Raw genomic sequence first — 19,726 nt, 5'->3', positions numbered from 1 at the left:
TGCTTGTAGAGTAGGTCCAACTCTGCTTGTAGAGTTATGTTCTCGTTTCATCCCTGGCTCTGAGATTTCCCACCGATGGAGAAAGGTTATGATGCACTGGTTGCACTCCTTGCCTGGTACAGCGCCTTGCAAACCCCTGAGATGAAGAGCTCTGAGAACCCACTTGACTGAGCTTTCTACAACTTGGCTTGTGGTGAGGCTGCCATGCAATGTGCTCTGCTGATGGGTCACTCATCCTGCTTTGTGTATTCCAGCCTTTTTAATATGATTCATCCCTCATTTTCTTTTACTGAGTCTTACTTTGTGATGCTTTATGGTCATTTACTTCTCCACGTTGGACAATGTAAAGGCAAAAATTCATCCTCTTCCTGAGGTTTCATCTTTGGGTTAACAGTTTGATTGCCATCCCTATTGTGGATTTAGGACATGGTGCCTTGAAATAACGGCTTGCAAACAGCAAGAACTGTACAAGGGAGGTTGATTTTTCTGGTCAGGCAGAGAAATACCTGTGTCTTTTGCTGTGCTGTTGCTGTGTGGTTGAAGAAGATAAGCCAAAGAGGGAAGAAAAAAATAAAAGGCAACACATCCCTGCTTTTCACACTTTTAGTGTGCAAAAACACACTGTGCTTTTATGGGATGCCACAAAGAGTCACAGCAAATGCCATACATGGCACATTTTACCACTTGCAAAGAGCTTGTTGAGGGGTCACAGCACTTGAGTGTTGGTGGTAGCTGGGGCCCAGACCTGCTGGATCTTCCTCTGTCTCTTTGCATCCCTGTACACCTCTTTGCAGCTTTCCTGGGCTCAATTCCAGGCAATTCCCCGAGACAGACGTGTAGACAGGGTGGGTGTGCAGCTACTTAAAGCTGCCTAAGCGAGGGTTTCTGTAATACCCCTCCTTACCTCTGTTTGTCTTCATCCCCCATCCTCTCACCAGACCTCATGCTGGTGGGGTGAGGTGGTGAGATGTTGTCCAGCCTCTCTTACCCTTATCTCCATCCAGTGTAGGGAAAAACCAGAGAGTGATTCTTATCACTGGAGTCCCCACTGAATAATTAACTCATTTAAAGCCTTCAGTTTAGATCAAGTAGGTGCTAAGATATAAAACTCACCTCAGTTCCTATGGGAGCTAGGCACTGGAATCTCAAAGGTGATTTGAGCCTTATATACAGTATCAGGGTTTTGCAGCATTTAATACTAAAAGCCTATTAAAATCTAGATTCTCACAGTTTAATAATCTGCTTACACGAGTATGTTCCTTTCAAGCTGTTCTGAATAGAATGACAGCAACATCTGCCCACTGCAAAACTTGTAAGCACATTAAGCATTACTGTTAGATATTGCCATTTTCAAATTTCTCAAGACAAATGTGTACATTAATCTAAATCACCAGCATAACTCTTGTTCTCTTTGTACCAATTCAAAATTAATATATTTTTAGCACCTTGCCAAATCTCTTCTTCGAGCTGGAAGTCTCGAATTTCCCTGCTGTTGCCAATGTACCGTGGTTTGTTTTAATCATACAAATCATAAACAATGAAAGCACAATTGGAAGCAAGACAGAAAAATGAGATTCTGTAATTGGAACAAAGGAAATTCCATGCCAGCAATAACCCTTTAGTTCATGAAGGGTTTGGTTATTTCTGGCAGCACTGCAAAATATCTGATACAATGGAGTCCCCAAAGAGGGGGGCTGTATAACTTTTCGAGCTCATAAAACACAGCTTTGTAGCAAATGTAAGCTGCAGTGAAAGGATAGTAGGCAAATTCTGTGGGTTATTGAGTGGCCATAATTGTTTCCAGAATATTTCAGAAATGAAGATCATGAATCTTCCTCTGTTAAGCCTGCTGCTTCATCTCAGGTTTAGCCCATTTTTCCATAATCTGTTTGTCTTGACTTTAACTGAAATAAGAATGGAAGGAGACTTCAGGTTGTCTACAAACTCCCACTGTTTTCCTATGAATATTATAGTTTTTGCTGTCCCCTCTGAAGTTCTGTCTCCTAGAACCAGGTGATTACCTGATACCTCATATTTATAACACCAAGCTGTCAGCTGAAGGACGCTTCCCTTGGCAGAGAACGGATACAGCAGGATCTGAGAGGGCTGTCATGGACCAGGCTTCAAGGTGTTGATATTTGGAAATCCAGCAGAAAATGGCTCCTTTTTAGTTAGGTGAGAACACTCCCCACTGAGAGTGTTGGATCCTCCCGGTTGCTTTTGAAGCAGCTTGTTTGGAGCTGCTGGTGGTGTAAATTGACTGCGGCATTTTGAGCTCTGCAGGGACTGCAAGGAATCACTGCAAGCAAGCAAATGAGTGCATGTTGAAGGCCAGGAAGGCACCCAAGAACCATACATCCCACCTCTCTCCTGCCACTTGCACCCCTGTGTAACAGATGCCTGCATATTGTCAAGGGAACACACACCCCATATGGAAGAGGGCAGCTGGGAGTGGAGTAATTGGTATGATTGACCAGGTTACCTCTGGACAGTCTCTCTTTAGAGAGGAAACTATCAGGGGAAGAAGTTTTCACCTCTTCTTGGCAGCTTATGGGCACATCTAGGAGTTTCACCCTGTCTGCAGGGCAGGATGAGTGCATTGGAAACAGCTTTTCAAGCCTTTTGAGCCCCACTGCTTGCACTGCTGATGTAACATGGAGGTTGTCTCACTAAAGCAAAAATTATCAGGGCCAGAGAGTAAAATGTTGACTTCACCACTGCAGCCACCTTTACTGACCCATGAAAACCATCTGGAGATAAGACCTGGGTTCCTGTCAGGAGTGTGAGGGGAGAAACTTTTCTTTCCTTTCTCCCCTTTTTCATATCTTTTTGCCTTCTGTGTGGTGAGGACTCGGTGTCACCAGTCCACATGGTATATAGTAAGTCATGTCTTGAAATGCAGAGCAGCTTTGTGGGATTGTGGGTGCTGGGAATGCTGCTCTGGCAAGCTTGGAGCTCAGCTATTACCTCCTGTGCAGTGAAACTTCTTCTCTGGCATTGTAGTCCTGTCTTGTAGCAGTCTGTGTTGTGTTTGTCCCCCATGCACTCTCTCAAACAAGTATGATCCAGTGAACATAGTAGAGGAAGAGCCTGCAGGGGATACTGTGCTGTTTAAATTGTGGAGCTGCGTTTGAATAAATAATTTGCAACTGGAAGGCAGGCATAAATTAATTGTTATTTGAATGACATACTTACTTTCCTTTTTCTAAAAGGTGTAATTCTTTATGTTTGACTTCCATGATTACTTTCTCTAAATCACACTTCAGGCATTGCAGTAACTCATCTCAAAGCCTAGCATGGCAGAGTAGGATGAACACACGTTTTAAATTCATTGCCATATATTTAAATAGCATTTGTCATCTTGCCTTCTTTGCTCTGAAATGAAAGCTTGGAACAAGCTGCATTTGGACTGGAAAGACCAAACATTCACAGGAGACTTTTGTGGATGGTGGGGAGAAAAGGAGGGGAAAATCCCTTTATTTGACAGCATACTTGGGCATTTATGGCTGGTGGATGAGAAAGAGGAGGAGGGGTCTGTAGCTGTGCCATCCCCACAGAAGACTTCAGATTGTTGGTGTTTTCATTAAATGATTGTCTTTAAAGTAGTTTTTAATGAGGGCTGCTTATCAGCACGTTTTAAAACATGACATTTGTCTTTGGAAAATTCCACATCCCCAGCAAGAGCCCATACCCAGGGAGCCCAAGGAAGGAGATGCTGCTGACTGACGTCGAGACACGTCAAAGAGGAAAGTATTTTGGGCTTTGCTTATGAAGTGGAAGCCAAACCATGCTCATGTTGCAACACTGATACCCCTTTGGCGCAGGGACCCCCGGGGACCGTGGGGTGGACTTTATCCACTGTGCATATTTGCTGTTCCTTGCTGATATCAGTGACCATGGCAGGGGTATGTGATGGGTATAGTGGAGGGGCACAAGTGTCCTGCAGAAGGGCTGTTTTATTGGCATAAGTTGAAAGCAGCTCGAGATGGCTCTGAGACTTTTCCTTTTCTGCACTGTGACTGGAGAACATGGGAGGAAGGTGATGCTTTGGCTTTGTTTTGCCTGCGAGCCCACCAGCCCTGCAGCAGGTTGGAGTGGTGGGGGTGCCCAGGAGCCTGCCTGGGGCCTGTACTGGGACCCCCATTCTCCAGCTTGTTGGGGGCTGGAAAGGCATCTCTCTGCCGTATTAAGGCCTGGCTGCTTGGCCCAGGCTGCAGGGAGGGGTACCAGCTGCCTTTTCCAGCTTTTCTGGCATTTCAGGAATGCAGGTCGCTGGCTGAAGCTACATTTCAAAGCCTTTAACCCTTTGTTGGCTTCATCCTGCATGCCTGAGTGTGGCCACCCCAGAGAGGGGCACAGCTGAGGGGAGCTGGTGCCCCCCTCGTGCCTGAACATGCCAGGAGGTCTCAGCTTGGCCATGAACAGGCAGTGTGTCCCAAAGCATCCATGCCACACAGGACCATGTCTCTGGCTGTTGGGACGTAGCATGTTCCTGTGCATCTCCTTTTTTGTGATTCATGCTCAAAGATGTGCAGCTTACACTGCCCACTGCCTTGCTGCTTCAAATGATAACTGTATAATGATGCAAATTGTTCATTCTGGGTCTAGCACATACCCTTGTACCTGGCCAGGTGGGAAGTACCAGGTGGCGACACTTTGTTTCTCCAGCATCGGTGTTTTAGAGACAGATCCTTCTGCAAATGCTTTCAGGTTGCTTCCTTCTCTAGTACACTTAATCCTCTGGGAAGAGTGATCTGAGGTCCTCACCAAACCCCAGTAGAACTTTCTAGAGAACAATTTCAGTTTTTGGACATGAAGTTACAGTATAGTGCTGTTGTAGTACTGTGTTCCTCCTTCCTGTACAACAATGTGTAGGCTACAGAAATCGTCTCTGGCAGCCGTTGCGTGGATTTCAGAAGGGATTTCACCCACTCAGACCCAAGCTATTGTGTTTCTTTACATAAAACTGTTTAGGAGAGAGGTTGTATTAATATAGGTATGCACCAAATGGGCTTGGTTGTGCTCATGCTAAAACCTGTGTGAGTTTGCTTGTTAAATTTCTGAAACCACGGGAGACTTTTCAGCAATGCACTTTTGAGTTCCATTAGTGTTTTAAATTAAATTTACAGTGACACCAAAGGCAGTAATTTCTTCGGCATCTGAAAAGTCATGTGTCTTTTGGATGTTTACATCCAGTCTCTGGATGTGTTTGTCAGGTGGGCACGATGGCATTAAGTGACTGTGTGAAAAACAAGCAGCAGGATTAATGTTTTGCTGCTCCCAGTGCTTTGTTCTCCTGCAAAAAGTTCAGCCTAAGTGTTAGCAGAGCCGGGCAGGTCTGTGCTTGCGGCAGAGCAGCCTCTTCCCACGAGATGGTGCTCGGAGCATGCAACCCGGCTGTGCCAGGAGCACAGCCCCTCTCCTGGGCATGGGCTTCTGCAGGCTGGCACCCAACCTGGCTTGCTCTGGCCCCACTTCTCCCAGTCACTAAGCTTTCAGCCTACAACAAGCCATCTAATTGCATGTGTGAGGGCTTTTCTGAACTGGGAGCTGTTGTGTCTCAGGTAAAGCTGTGTTTTGTGCCTTACAGGATAATGCAACTATTAAAAAAAAAAGTGTTTTACAAAATACTGAGTCCTACCAAGAGGCCCTAGCACGGGGACAGGTGTAGAGAGCAGAGCTGAGTGTGGTGCTGGTGCTGAAGTGCAGGGTAGGGGGCTGACTGTGCAGGCAGCTGCTCCCATGTTGAGGAGCTGGTGGGGCTTGGGGAGACCAAGTTGATGTCTCTGCTTTGCAGTGACACTTGTACCTGGACAAGCTGTTTAAGCCTGGAAACAGGAATAAACACAGGCATGTGTTCCTCTGTTGTAGGCACACACACCTCCTTCTCCCATTCTTTTTCATCTGTCATCTCTTTCAGTACAGTATCTCACAGGCTTGTCAGCCATCATCAGAGCTGTGTATGGGGAATGACCTGGCTGGAGATGCAGAGAGCTCCTGAACATAGAACTCCTGCCTTGGAGTGGAAATCAGCCTCAGTTCTCTATTTTATATGATGTGAATATTTCAGGTCAGGAGCAGATTCCTGATGCACCACTGTAGATTTGAGGTTGCCTTTGCATTCCTACATGTCTGAGTCAATCTCATTCCTAATTTAGCATTTAAGTAGAGCTTAAACCAAGCCCCTGTGTATCCTTGAAACCCTTAGTGTGCCCTGACAGCTCTTGTGGCCAAATGTCCCCATGCCTCTTGCTTTCTCCCCTAGCAAAGCATTCTCCCTGAGTTGGCCCCACCATCCCTCCTGTCTCCCTCCCCTTCTTTAAATGCCTGCTGAAGTCCCACTTTCAGCCCAAAACCCATGTGAAATGGGCTGACTGTCATTGCCCAAGCTTGCCTGGCAGTGTGGGGATGGAGGATTAGCTGGGCAGGGGAGCAGGGAGCTGACAGACAAGGAGGCAGCCACTAGGGCTGGTTCTGGGAGCTGGTAAAAGACGTGATGTGTAGGAGATGAACGCAGAAAGGAATATTCATCCTGTTTACCCACGACACTGGAAAAACAGATGTACAGTAAAGCAGACTGGTGCTGGTGTTATCTCGGTGATCTCACTTTCGTAGGCTGTTCCGGGGTTTGGCAGCGCCTGTTCTGGCTGCCAGTTCTTGGAGATGAGGACTTGTTTTGCGCTTGAAGAGTACCATGACCTGTCACTGGGGCTGTGATGAGTACCAACAACCCACAGCTCGAGAAAGCACCCGTGTGCTCTGTGCCACTGCTGTGGCTGCAGCAGGCAGTGGTGGCAGCTGATTGCTCTGATCCTGAAGCTGAGTTTGAGGTTGGTGCAGACGTGCTTGTCTCATGTCCGGAGCATCACGAGCTGTTACCGAGGTCCTGAGTGTAGGAATGTGTTCCTCCACAGGCAAGTGAACAGCAACCCCTCTGTCCCTCTTCCCCTCACTTTTATTACTCTGATAAACTTGGCCATTCCATAAATCTTGCAGCAAGTGAATGTATATTTCTTTCCTAATTGCCAGTGAAAAAGCTGAGTTTGGGGTTGGCTGCCCTCCTCTGCAGAGTTACCCTGGCAGCTTAATCTGCTTTACGGGGGCTTTGCTGACTTGCATGGTACCTGTGTAAATCAAGATACCCCATGGTGCAGAGCCCAGCACCTTACCAAAGTCAAGGTACGTTCTGTCTGAGCAGTTACTTTGATCCCCAAGGCTGGATCTCATCAAAGGCTGAAATCAGGATTGTTTGACAACACCTATTTTCCATTAGCAATGTTGACAGCATTAATTATATTCTGGTGCTTTAATTTTTTATTATTGAAATCACACATCAGTGATAGTCATTATTTTGCAAGGGGGTTGATGTTATGCTAATCAGCTTGCAGTTAACTGGGTCATCCCACTCATTTTTTTTGGCTATGGGCACAACACTACCACTCTTGTACTGGAGTCTCTGTGGTCTGCCAAGATTTATTTTAAACAAACATGAGCAAGCCAGAATTTCTGAGCCAGCTTTTTTAGGACTCTTGGGTGCAAGTTATGTGAAAATATTTATCCCTGTTGTATACTGTTTAACGTCTTCCTTGGTTACTAATGGACTGGAAAGGAGTTCATTGTCCTCAAGTGATACAACTACATCATCTTGCTGCTTTGCAAAGTCAGAGCAAAAATTTTTATAGGAATCTTCTGCCTTTTCTTTGTCATTATTAACTGTCTTGTGCTCTCTGTTTTGGAAAGGGATTATGCTTATCTTGGGATTTCTTTTGTTTGTATTGAACTTTAAAGATCTCCTCTGTATTAGCCCATCACATCATGGTCTTCTCTGTTCTCACTCCTGTAGGTACAGTCCCCAAATCACAAGGAATGGAGCAAAAGCTCAGTCTGGCAACCATGAGGTGAAGATGAAAGGTCTGGAGCCAGTGATCAGCCAGATTATTGACAAGCTGAAACACATCAACCAGGTTTGTTGCAGACGTGCCAGCAGGGATGGCTCTGGAGTGGGTGGTTTCCAAATCAGTTTGGCCTCCCCCACACTTTCTCTGGGCTCAGCCAGACAACCCAGGGTGTCTCCATCTTCAGCAGCTCTGTGCAGAGCCCGGTGTGCGGAGCCAGTGCCACCTCAGCCCCGCAGGGTACCAGGCTCACAGGGCACACATGGCAGGTCCTGTTGGATACATGCTGGTGTGGTTCTCCGTGGGTCAGTGGGAGCTGTGGGGTATGTGCACTGCAACCTTCCAGGGCTCAGCCTGTGCCTGGCCAATGTGTGGATGCATCCCTGCACTGTGCTTCTGCTGGGCATATGTCCCCTGTGCAGTGGAGGACCAGGAAAGATGGAGCTGCTGTGGTCCCCCCGAGCACAAGGTGCTGGCAGGGGCTTGTGTGGCATGTGCCTGATGTCCCCTCTAGTCAGAGGAATCCCCTTTGGTATTGCTCGTGGCCAGCAGAAAGGATCACCTGTTTCTTCGCTGTATTTCCCTGGACATCCACTCCCAGCAACTGCTGGGGCAAGTTAGTTACTGTTGAAGGGGGAAGTGGCAGGGCTGGATGAGATCCTTTGTGCTGGGGAGGAAGCTTCCTTCCCACTGCTTCAGACCTGGCATTCTTACTGGGACAAGCAGTATCTTGTCTCTACCCATCACGCCATGCCAGATTAGGTCTGTGAACAAGCCCCACTGCTGCCAGGAAGTTAGGTGGCACCTCTGCACAGCGTTCAGCTTGTGGCTGTTCACCTCCCAGAGCTCTCCCACAGCACTGCCTTGGGCCAGTGGGCTGGGATCCAGCTCTGGACACTGCTCTCCCCCCTCTCTGTCACTGAGTATGGGACGTTGCAGTAACTCAAAGGGGCAGTGTTTTTCAGGAGGTGGATACCTTGGACTTGGTACTTTACTGGGACCTCACAGGGCACACACGGAGGTGGTAACACAGTTAATGCAGCTGAGCTGCCCAGTCTCTCCTGAAAGAACTCTTACCAGCGGGGGACCTTGTCCAGGCTCACTCTGGCATGAGGCTTTGGGTAGCAGCGGGTTCCCGGGGTTAAGCCCAGCTTTGCTTCCCGGCTGGGTGGGCTGTGAGGGCGGCTCTGTTTGGACTTGCTGGCTTAGCAACTTTTTTGCAAACCTCTGCTTTCCTGCTCCTGCCACTGCCAGGGACTGTTTTCATAGCCATTCCCAGTTTAACCCCAGTGTCCTCCGATGCAGGCACGCCTCATTAGGTGCTGTCTGGGAGTGGGACACAGGGAGGGATTTGGGGTCCGCGGGAGTGCCCCACCATGCGAGAGCCGATGTGGGCAGCGGCCCTGCAGCCTGCTCTGCCTTCCCGCACCCTCCCCGTGCCGAGCGGTGCCATCTGCCAACAGCCCATAATTTTTAAAAGGGGAAAGGGGGGGGGGAATAGCATAATCAGCTCCCTATTAAATGGGGTAGAGGGCAGGCTTCAACCTGCAGGTGATAATGATATTTTGCCGTTCACAGTGAGAAAGTCGCACTGAACAAAACATGGTTATTAGTGTACTTGAAACTGCTGACATAAAGTGGTTGTGAAATGCTGGCTGCCAGACTGGGTCAAGTTAGGTCTTTGCTGAACAGCTCAGGCTGCTGAGGACTGGAGATCTGTGGAGTGGGAGACCCTGGGTAAACACTGCTGAACCCTATTCAGCTGTTTGCAGCAGCAGAGTGTCTCTTGTCAGCTGCTGCTCAGAGAAAAATAGTGTTAAGGGGGTGAATAGAGTCACCTTTAGTTGTGATCTCTTTCAGTGCTTCCCCTTCTTGGCTTGTAGGATCAGGTTGGAACATGTTATGGGGGCAGATAAAGTCTTTTGGTTTGAATGGCGTAAATTAAGAATCTGAAAAATATTGAACACTCTTGTAAAGTTGTGTTTGAGAAAGAGGAGGAATTGAGAATAAAATTAGGAGAAAATGGGAAGTGATTTGTGAAAATTAGTTATGAAACTTGCCCAGAGAAGCTGTGGATGCCCCATCCCTGGAAGTTCAAGGCCAGGTTGTACAGGGTTTTGAGCAATGTGGTCTAAGGAAAGTGTCCCTGGAACTATATTATCTATAAGATCCCTTCCAACCCAAACCATTCTGTAATTCTATGATATGATTCTGTTCCTGTGGAGGGTCTGTAGTCTATGATAAGTAGCTTATAAACCGTGAAACTGCAGAAGTTACTTAAATTTGGGATTTGGGGTGCCAGAGCTCACCATCACACTTCTTTTCTTGACCTAAGGAAGTTTTGAGCTCTCTTTCACATGTGGAATGCATCTTGAATGCCAAAGAGTAGGAAATGTGGAAGGAGCCGCAGCTCTGGATGAATTACAGTTGTGTTTTTCAGGTGTTGGCTTCAGATTTGTGAAGCAGTGGGGACTCCTGAGCTGGGGTGGGGTGAAAATCTCCTTATCCACCAAGCTCAAGCCAACAGTGGCTTTTAAGGATTTTCCAATATCCAGGATTTTTGGGGGAAAAGAGTGTCTTTGTAGTGCTCAGAGCTGTAAACTGGATTCTCCATGTGACTACCCATAAATTAGGAATATAGTGCAATGTTGTGGCTTCCTCACAGTGTGTTGTTAGAGATGCAGCCTGGATTTTGTGGGTGTGGGCAGACTCAGGAACCATGCTAGTTGGTGCAATTTTCGTAGAGTCCCAGAGCTTTTGCTTTTACTTGTAGATTTTTGCTAAAATGTCTGTAATTTGCTGATGACTTGGCTTTGCTCTATTCCAGGCTGCTCACACTGCTGAAAATGTCTGCTTTCAGCAGTTCGCCACGTTTTCGAGCTTGCTTGAGTTTGGCGAATGTGTTGTGTGTAGAAATCATGCTTGTTCTTTAGTTCATGTCTCCTCAAACCAAATCTGGGTAAATGTGCACACATACACATGAGAGATTCTCATCAAACATTTGCAGTTTGAAAGGAGAATGGGGTTTGTGCATTAGAATTAAACCTGTGGGAACTGAAAGGAGTATAGAAAACTTAACCGAGAGAGAAGGGGAAGTGAAAGTTTCCCAGATTGATTTTTTTTTCGTTTGAGCACCTTCTATCAAGCTGAACTAAATAAATGAATAAAGCACAGTGCCTGAGTAGTGTTCCTGTCTCAAGTCAGCCCTTTCTGGATGAGTCCCCCTCAGTGATGCCAATTCATTACATCAGACCATTTTCGTTTCACCCAAATGTGTGATTGTGGCTGATGCTATTTTTCATATATTGGTGGTTGAGATGGTTTATTATTGCCATATTGGAAGTAGAATTTTTTTCCCCCCAGTTCTGTTAGATGTCTACCAAGTTTTGATTTGAGTTATTTTTGTTGTGTGCCCAGAGGCATGAACAGCCCATCCATAAATATTAGCATTGTTATCTCAGCTGGGAGGCTAAGGGTCACCTTCAGGAAAATGAGTTGGAATTGGTTCCTAACTTTTATTTCCCAGAGTGGATGGGGTCTGTTTCTAGCTGGAAGGGTTTTCACTCATCCCACACGTAAAAGTATATTGAAACTGAAAGGTTGTTCAGTGTCAGCGCAAGGTCTTGCTCAGTTTTTTTGTGACTCGGTACCATCCCTAGGCAGAAAGCTGTGTGCGAGGTGAGCTATTTCCTCTGGTCATGCAATTTTCCTCCCACTACGGGGAGGCATTTGGATGGCTGACAGATGGGTAAGAGCTTCAAGTTTTAAGAGATAAACATGGAGGTGGGGGCTGTGGTGTCCTATGCCCCACAGCCTGGGAGCTCTGCCACACTGGTGACCTCCTATTGATCATCCTCCTCTATGAAAGGCTCTGGAGAGTGGACCTGAGTGATGCTGGTGTGAGGATAAAGCAGGAATCTGCAGCACCAAATTTGCTGATATGACACTCTTGGTCTTCCTTCCTGTGCATGTCTGTTCTGAGGTGGCTTTTGTGCCCTCTGCAGTGCCTATGGGGCTCTGACACCACTGCAGCAGATGCTTTACCCCATCCTTAATGCAGTTACCTCTTTTAGCTTGTGCCCAGTTCCAATCCCTGTTTATATTTAGTTAAATCCTGGTGTTTATCATAGTACTGTCTCGAGGAGGAAGAGCACAATTTTTTAACAAAAGGAGGGAACGACCACACCAAAAATTAATACTAAAATCCATAAAAGGAAACTTAAATGGGGGAGATATGTCTTTACAAAATTGAATGGCCTGGAAACATACTGTACATTTCCAGACACTCGAGTTAAGGGCTCATTTAGAATTTTTTAGATATACTGGAGTTTGACAGTTCTTTGGTTTCCACATCAAACAATCTGTAATTTATTGCCCCATATAGGGACTGTGTTTTTATCATATTGCATATTCTCTAGCCAGAAATCTAACTACCATATAAGCTCTTGAAAAAATAAACCCTTTGGGGATGGGAATCCAGGCAATATGCTTTCACAGACCCTGAGAAACTCCCTTTGATTTATTTCCTTGGAAATACAGGGAAGACACAACTTTTTGGAATATTGCAGCTGTTCCCCCAACGAGGGTCTTGCTGCCTTTTTTTGTGTGCTCGGTGTAAAGACCTGGGCCCTGTGGTGAGCCCCACGTGAGAGACCCTCACATTGCTCTTCTCAGGGTTTGCAGGAGGATGAGAACAAAATTTAGAAATTTTATGAGGCAGTAAAACACAGAGCTATAGCTGGAAGGGAAAAACAAAAAAAAAAAAAAGCCAGGAGGCTCAGAGGTGCGAATGACCGAAGATAAAATAGACTTGAAGTTCGCATTAAAAGCACAGGCCAGGCGTTTCCAGAGCTGTGTTTGAAGCTGATTTGATCAACCAATATGTCCTGTATTTGTTTGTAGGTTTAATGGGCTGTTTCCCGGCGGCCTGGCTGCTGGGAGAGGGCATGGTGGAGGTCACCCAGAAGTTAATTTGGAAAGAGGCCAAAAGGCCACAACTTGATTGAATCAAATGTAAACAAAATAGGCCTGGGAACGGTGTGGTGCCCTTGTGCCTGAGAGTCCCTTGCAACCCCTTTGCTTAAAATACAGAGTGTGGTGGAGCGCTGGGGACCAGAGAGGAGGGTCTCACCCTGCCATGGGGGAATGATGCTTGGGGAGGCAAAGGGACCCAGATCCTGCTCGGGGCATACAGGAAACCTGCAACCAGGCTGCCGAGTGGTGCAGTGGGGGCTCTCAGGGCAGGGGGCAGCTCGGGGTGGCCGTGGGTGCTCCCAGGGGAGGCATGAGGTCCTGGGAACCCACCTCACCAGACCCTGACCTGGGTGGCTCAGAGTAGGGAAAACTATGAAGTTTATTATGGGAGAGCCTGGTGAGGTGGAGACTTTTCAGGAATTTATTTCCCCGTCAGAAAAATCCATGACTTTGACGGATTTGGTGGAACAGCGTTTCCCTGTGCCTGCTAGGCTCTCTGAGGTTTATTATTCCCACTGTATTTTAATTCCCTGATCAGATGAAGCTGCATAATAATTAGAAAAATGTGCACACTTCCAGATTGTTGAATAATGTGATGCACAACACTAATCACTTGAAAACACAATATTTAAATTGCACCAAAGCAAGTCACTTCTGGCTCCTTTTCCACCTTTAAATTTAATAAGTTAACACTACAATGTCTGAAGTGCTGTATGTGTGCAATATAATCTATCAAGTCCTCAAAAGAAATGTTAATAAATACAATAATTACTTGGACATGCCTTTTGTTCACCATTATTAAACAGTTTGTAACAATTAAAATATTAAAACCACATGTTGTTGAAAAGCAACCAGACATTGCAATTATTTCTTACTAAGGCTATTAAATAAAATGACAGAAGATTTTTATTTTAATGATAAATGCATTTTGGAATGGATCAGTTAATTCTTCTTTACTACACAAAGTAATCTGCAGCTCCACCAAGTCTAGGCCTGGTATTTAAATACTAATTCCATCATCCTTTTAGCTGTGCCCCAGCTCCCATTAACGTGCTGGGTAAATGCTCTCCCACTCTGTGCAAGTGGTATTGACAGGATTTTGCCAGGGCAGTTAAATCAGGGGATGTGTGACCCTTGGTAATGAGAACATAATTAAATTTGGAGGTATCTTACTGTAGGGTGGCTTTTCAAGCCCAAACCCCTCCTTCCCCTCTTCAGGAAGAGCCGGTGTCTGCCCACACCAGATATTGCCCGGGACCTGTCACAAACCTCTGGGCTTTATCAGGGTTGTTGTGGGAATGCTGTATCCACAGGTCACCCAAAAGAGTTTTCTCTAACAGCCAGAGATTGTTTGGACCTGCTGTGTTTGCATGCCTGTTTTCAAACAGAGTTGTATCCTGGGCTGTGTTTGCTGGAGTTTGTTGCCTGTTTTAACCATGATCTTGCCCGACACAGAGGGAGTGTGAGGGGTGCACAATTAAGATCCACGCTGTGCAGTGACATTTTCTGTGGAATGTGAGATATTTTCTATTTTCAGTAAGGAAAGGGCAGCAAATAGGCACTTTTCAGGTACTGCTGAAGTGACAGTGAATCTGTGCTGAGGGCCTGAGCATCTCCTGTGTGCTGTGGAAACCCAGCAAACCCTGTCTGTTACTGACCTGTTGGTTTTGCTGATGTTGGTGCCAAAACACCTGGCAGTATCAAAAGTCCTCACATCAGACAGTTCAGTAATTTATTGTAGGCTTTTCCTCAGCACACCCAAATCCTTTGGTCCACAGCCATACAATCCTTTTTTTGGGGGGGTAAATAATGGGACTCCAGAGCTGCCATTCTTGAGACAAGATTCACTGTTTTCTTGTCCTTCTTACTTTCATTTGGCCTTTCCCTGGCAGTGAATTTCAGGAACACACATGGGAGGACTGGGAAAGGTGCATTCCTGTGTGAAGCCATGTATCTCCTTTATCACTATGGAAAGGAATATCTCAGCTGTGCTTCCTTTTTGCTAATCCCACCTACCCCAATTCCAGAGAATTAACCCATCACTGCCATGTTCACTGCTAAACCATGTCCTCAAGTGCCACATCTACACACCTTTTGAACTCTTCCAGGCATGGTGACTCCACTGCTTTCCTGGGGAACTTATTCCAATGCCTAACATCCATCTCCTTGGCTTTTCTCTGCAAGACCAGGAAGCTGCTGGGGCTGAGCTTGGATGGGTAGCAGTTTTGGCTGGTTTCCACACCAGTTTATTGTCTGGCATCCATAACCTTTGGGTAACATAAATAGCATTTTATCACTCTCCTTCCCTGAAATTCCCTGGTTGCCCTCGTCTTATGCATGAGAAGGGATTCAACTTTGTCCCTGTGGCTTCAGCTCCTGCAGGGAGGCAGGTGCCTCAGGTGTGTCCTGCAGGGACCAGCCTCCAAACAATGCTGTGGAAATCAGCTGGAGAAAAAAACAAATGAACACCTTTAAAGGGGATTCATTTGCTTTTGTGTCCAAAACATGCAGCTGAAGCACAGCGATGCCTTAAAACAAACACCAGATATCCTGTACCAGTGCTGGAGTTTATCCTGTTTTGAAGGAAACAAACCTGAAGGAGTCCTTGTGCAGCAAAACCCAGTGTAACTGGAGCTGTTGATACCAGATTAACAGTTAATTACAGTTATTCTGGGCCTCATTAATTGTATCAAGTGTCGCCTGTGCTGTAACTCAGGCTGTAATTTAATCAGTAGATGTCTGAGGTAGGTGTCCTCCCTGATGGTCCCATTAATAAAGGATGCAGCTCTCTGGTGTTAGTTGATTGGTAGTTTTCTCATGTTTTTCTCCAAAATTTGACTTAACATCAAAGTTTTTATAATGTGGTCCAGACTGAGAAGGGATTGGGATTCAGAGAGCTAATCTTCATCGTCCAGAAGGTAACCTGTTGTCTTCTTGGCCAAAAAACAAATCCAACTGCTTTTGTTCCCATGAAAAAGCCTCATTAGCAATAATGCTACTTTTGATTCTAGACTGAGGTCGTGTAAGATTGCTTGGCCATGATGTTCTCAGGGGACAGGAGAAAAAGGCAGTGCTGTCAGACCCACTGTGGGCAGAGAGGGCCAGCTCCAGTGGGAAGTCCCCTCTGCAACCCCCTGGGCTGTGCTGTGGGAGTGTGGTGCCCAGTTGTGGCATGGTGTGCAGGCAGTGCAGCTGTGAGCCCAAATCCCTGTGAGATTCCCACTCCATCCCAAGCTGCTTCACGTGCTGAGAAGGCTAGAGCTGGGGATTTCCCCAGTGCAATTCTGCCACTCTACCAAAGGACTATGTCTGCAGTGGGAACAAAGCACATTTGTGGCGTGTTTTTATTCCCAGAGGTCTTAATTTGTATCTGGTCCACACCACCAGCTGTAGATGGGGGAGTGGGGGAGTCCTTCTAGATCCTGCCTGCTCAGATTGCTCTGGGTTTGTGTGTGTTGTATATTGAAAGAACCAAAAGCATTAGTTGGTTTGGCATCTTTTGGGTGGGAATGGCATTGCAAGGTGTCTTACTACTGTGTGCAGCAAGGCATTTAGCTGGCTGAAGCAGTTCATCTTATGCTCTCAGCAGCTTTGTTCTTGCAACAAGTGTCACCAGGGTTTCCCTGGTCTGAAGCAGGAGGTGCATCGGACCTACACCTCATTCAGCAATCCTAGAACAGAATTTCAGGATATCCTGAGTTGGAAGGGACCCAGAAGGATTATAGAGTCCAACTGCTGACCCTTCACAGGACAATCCCAAGAATCACACCCTGTGCCTGAGAGTATTGTCCAAATACTTCTTGAGCTCTGTCAGGCTTGGTGCTGTGATTACTTGCCTGGGGAGCCTGTTCCAGTGCCCAACCTTTTTCTAATATTTAACCTAAACCTCCCCTGACACAGCTTCATGCTGTTTCATCCTGCTCTAGGAAAGGGTGGTCCCTTTTTTTATAGCTTTGGTTTGGCTTCTCCTGGGACTTCTCCTGATGCTCTGTCCCACTTCAGTGGCCACAGGAGGCAGTGGCTGGCACAGACCACTGCAGCTTTCATGCAAACTGTGCTGCCGTCAGAAAGTGCAAGAGGTTTCATTCATTTTAAATAATGAATAATTTGTGATCTCGCTCCTTTTGTTATCCTGCTGATGAAGCAGATGTCTGTAATGAGGCAGGTTTCTGTACTGGCAAACCCCATCCCCAGTCAGACATTGACCTGTCTGTGTTGGGGCAGGTCTGAATACCCCTCATGGCTCAGGAGGGCTCTCAGTTGATGCTGTTGCTCATTAAACTTCTTACCTTGGTTTTGACATGTAACTGGCTGCAGAGGCTGGGTTGCATTTTAGTGCTTGTGCTGTTGGAGCCCATGTGATGAGAGATGGCCCTTGCGGCACATCAAACTGAGAGCAAAGAGGGAACTTTAGGTTGCAACAGGATTTGTTGCCTATGGTCTCACTTGGCTGTATTGCTAGGGAGAGATATTTAAGAGAAGAAAATGTGCTTGGTTGGCCTTTCTGGGGACACATGTAAGAAAATGCTCCCCTGTGCAGCACAGTTAGCAGGGGGATGGGAGGCAGCTGGCACAGGGTGGGTGTTCGAGCCATCAACAAATATTGTGATGGGCAGGAAGTTAGTTTTTATTTTTGGCAGGATCCCTTGAATGCCTCCTGCCTGTGAGCGGGGAAGGAGTTTACTGACCTTTTCATAAGCATCTAATTGCTGAGGGTGAGACTCATATAGGTGCTCTTCTGGGCTTCCTCTATGAGTGTTGAGTCTCACTGGGGGAGGGTATAAAGTCACCAGCTTTGAACCTAATTTAAACACTGAGTTGCTTCAGCTGCTCAGTTGGCGTCTGTGCATCTGTGTGTGGGAGAACCATCCTGGGCAGGGCTCCTCTTACCTCCTGCCTGCAGCTCCAGAGGCCTGAGCCTTGCAGGGTCAGTTGCTGTTGGGTACATTCAGTATCAGTGATGAGTTGCACCCTAGTGTATCAGCAGTGCCTGAGCCTGGATGGTTGGTTCCTTATCCTGTTGGTAGATCTATCCTAGGTGCCAATATTGACACAGGAAAAGCTGTGTCTGTGACATTTTTTGGGTTTTAGCAAGCAGCATCCATGCTCTGAATGCAGAGGAGAGCTGAGACGTGGCCCAGGAGCCAGCCCAGCCATTAATTAGAGACCAGCTGCTCAATCCTCCCTAGCTAACAGGTTTGGGGGTGTCTGCCATGGAGTTCTCCTCCTCCTGTCTGATTTTAGTCTCTGCTGAAATCAATAGCTCAGTAATTAACCCCGCACTGGGGTTGTCTTGTCTGATGGGAGGTAAGTGGCTTATGAGGCGGCTGTTCAGTTCCCTGTGACAGCTCTGCAGACCTGGGGACATCCATCAGAACTGCTTGCAGTTGCTTTTTGGGCTTCCAGTGCCTTGAGGTGAAGCAAATGCAAAAGTAAAGCTTGGAAAGCTCCTGAGGGCAGGATGCAGCCAGCGTGACTTGGGCTGCTGTTCTGGCAGAAATCTCTGTGCAACACAACACTATGCACAAAAATACATGATTTGAGAAGTCCCTCTCCACTGGGAGCTTTTAAGGGAAAAGGGAAGTGGCTGGGGCAGGGATTTGCCTCTCGTTTGTGTTGCAGAAGGTGAAGAGGAGGAAAAAAAATCCTCCCGGCACAGCTCTCAGCTTGCTGCTTCCTACCTGGTGCCAAGGACGAGATGTTTGTCTCCCAGCAGACGTTGCTGACAACTGGAAGCCGCCACGTGTGCCGGAGCCTGAGCCAAGAGGAAATCTCCCAGCCTGGGCTGGGCTGAGCTGGGCAGGGAAGAGGCTGCAGGACCCACTGGCTGCTGCACTCCCTGCCTGGGTCACACTGGTCTCCCTCTACAGAAACCTGGGGCTGTTTTAGCAGATGGCTCAATGTGGTGTGATACCTACATGTCCTTCTGGATGCTCTTGCATCTAGGGCATCTTCTGCCCAGGCCACCCCTGCTCAGATGCCTGAAGGACGTGATGGCAATGAGGTGGTTGATTGCTCCACCTCTAGCCATGTTGTCTTCTTGTTCCTTGTGCTCTTACTTTGCTTGTTGTCTCATGTTCTGTCTTCTGGTGACGTGCGCTTTGGGCCTTCCTGAGTGGTGTTTAGATGGCAGAGCAGGGCTCTGCTCCAATGTAACTAAACATATGGAAAATATAGATAATAGCAGTGATGGGCCCTGGCCCACGTAGGTTCTCACACCCCTCCTTCACTCAGTTGCCAACCCCCCGAGGGGTGCCTGCTTGAGAGGTGGAGAAATTGGTCCAGGTTTTCATGTCTAGCGACGCAGAGCAGGTGGAAAGGAGAGGGGAAGGCAGCTGGGGCTACTGGAAGGAGATTGAGAAACTTTGTGGGGAGAAGGAGCAGGGCTGTGATGCCAGAGAAAGGAAGGTGTGGACAAGGAAAGGGGACAAGGCAGATAGCCCTTGCAGGTAGCAAGGAAGGAAGCATCTTTGCAATGCCTTTTCCACCACTGACAGGCGTGAGTGGTTAATGTGCCTGGTGGGGACTGCTCTCTTGGTGACTTTCTTTCCTTATGTAATTTTTCCATGCAATCTGAAAGCCCAAGTGGTCTTAAAATACCAGCTCTTTACCTGGTGCAGGTTTGAAAGTGAACCCACAGTTTTAACTTGGCATTCTGCTCCCCTTTATCGAGCTACAGGTTTCCTGGGTTGTGCACCAGATGTCCTCAGGAGGTGCTCTGGCAGGAGTAACACCATATCTGGAGCAGTTATGAGCCCTGTGGAAGAGACTAGGACTGAGGAAATGATGCAGATCAGCTCAGGCAAAGTGAAGAGCTGGCAAAGGGTGTTTGCAGTAAATGGATGCATTCCTGTGTT

General features: G+C 47.1%; 1 protein-coding gene across 1 annotated transcript in view; it reads left to right on the top strand.

Annotated features, from left to right (window-relative positions):
* Nucleotides 1-19,726, top strand: part of GPC3 (glypican 3) — a 145,157-nt gene that overhangs the window by 91,574 nt on the left and 33,857 nt on the right. Inside the window, exon 6 of the mRNA XM_051784560.1 lies at nt 7,844-7,964. Within this exon, the coding sequence (XP_051640520.1) occupies nt 7,844-7,964 (121 nt within the window). The remainder of the gene's footprint in view (nt 1-7,843; nt 7,965-19,726) is intronic.

Source organism: Manacus candei, unplaced genomic scaffold (genome assembly GCF_025592945.1).
Source record: "Manacus candei isolate 608988 ecotype Guabito, Panama unplaced genomic scaffold, ASM2559294v1 h1tg000003l, whole genome shotgun sequence".
Lineage (NCBI taxonomy): Eukaryota > Metazoa > Chordata > Aves > Passeriformes > Pipridae > Manacus > Manacus candei.
The sequence above is the reverse complement of the archived record's forward strand: the minus strand, read 5'-3'. Positions and strand labels throughout refer to the sequence as shown.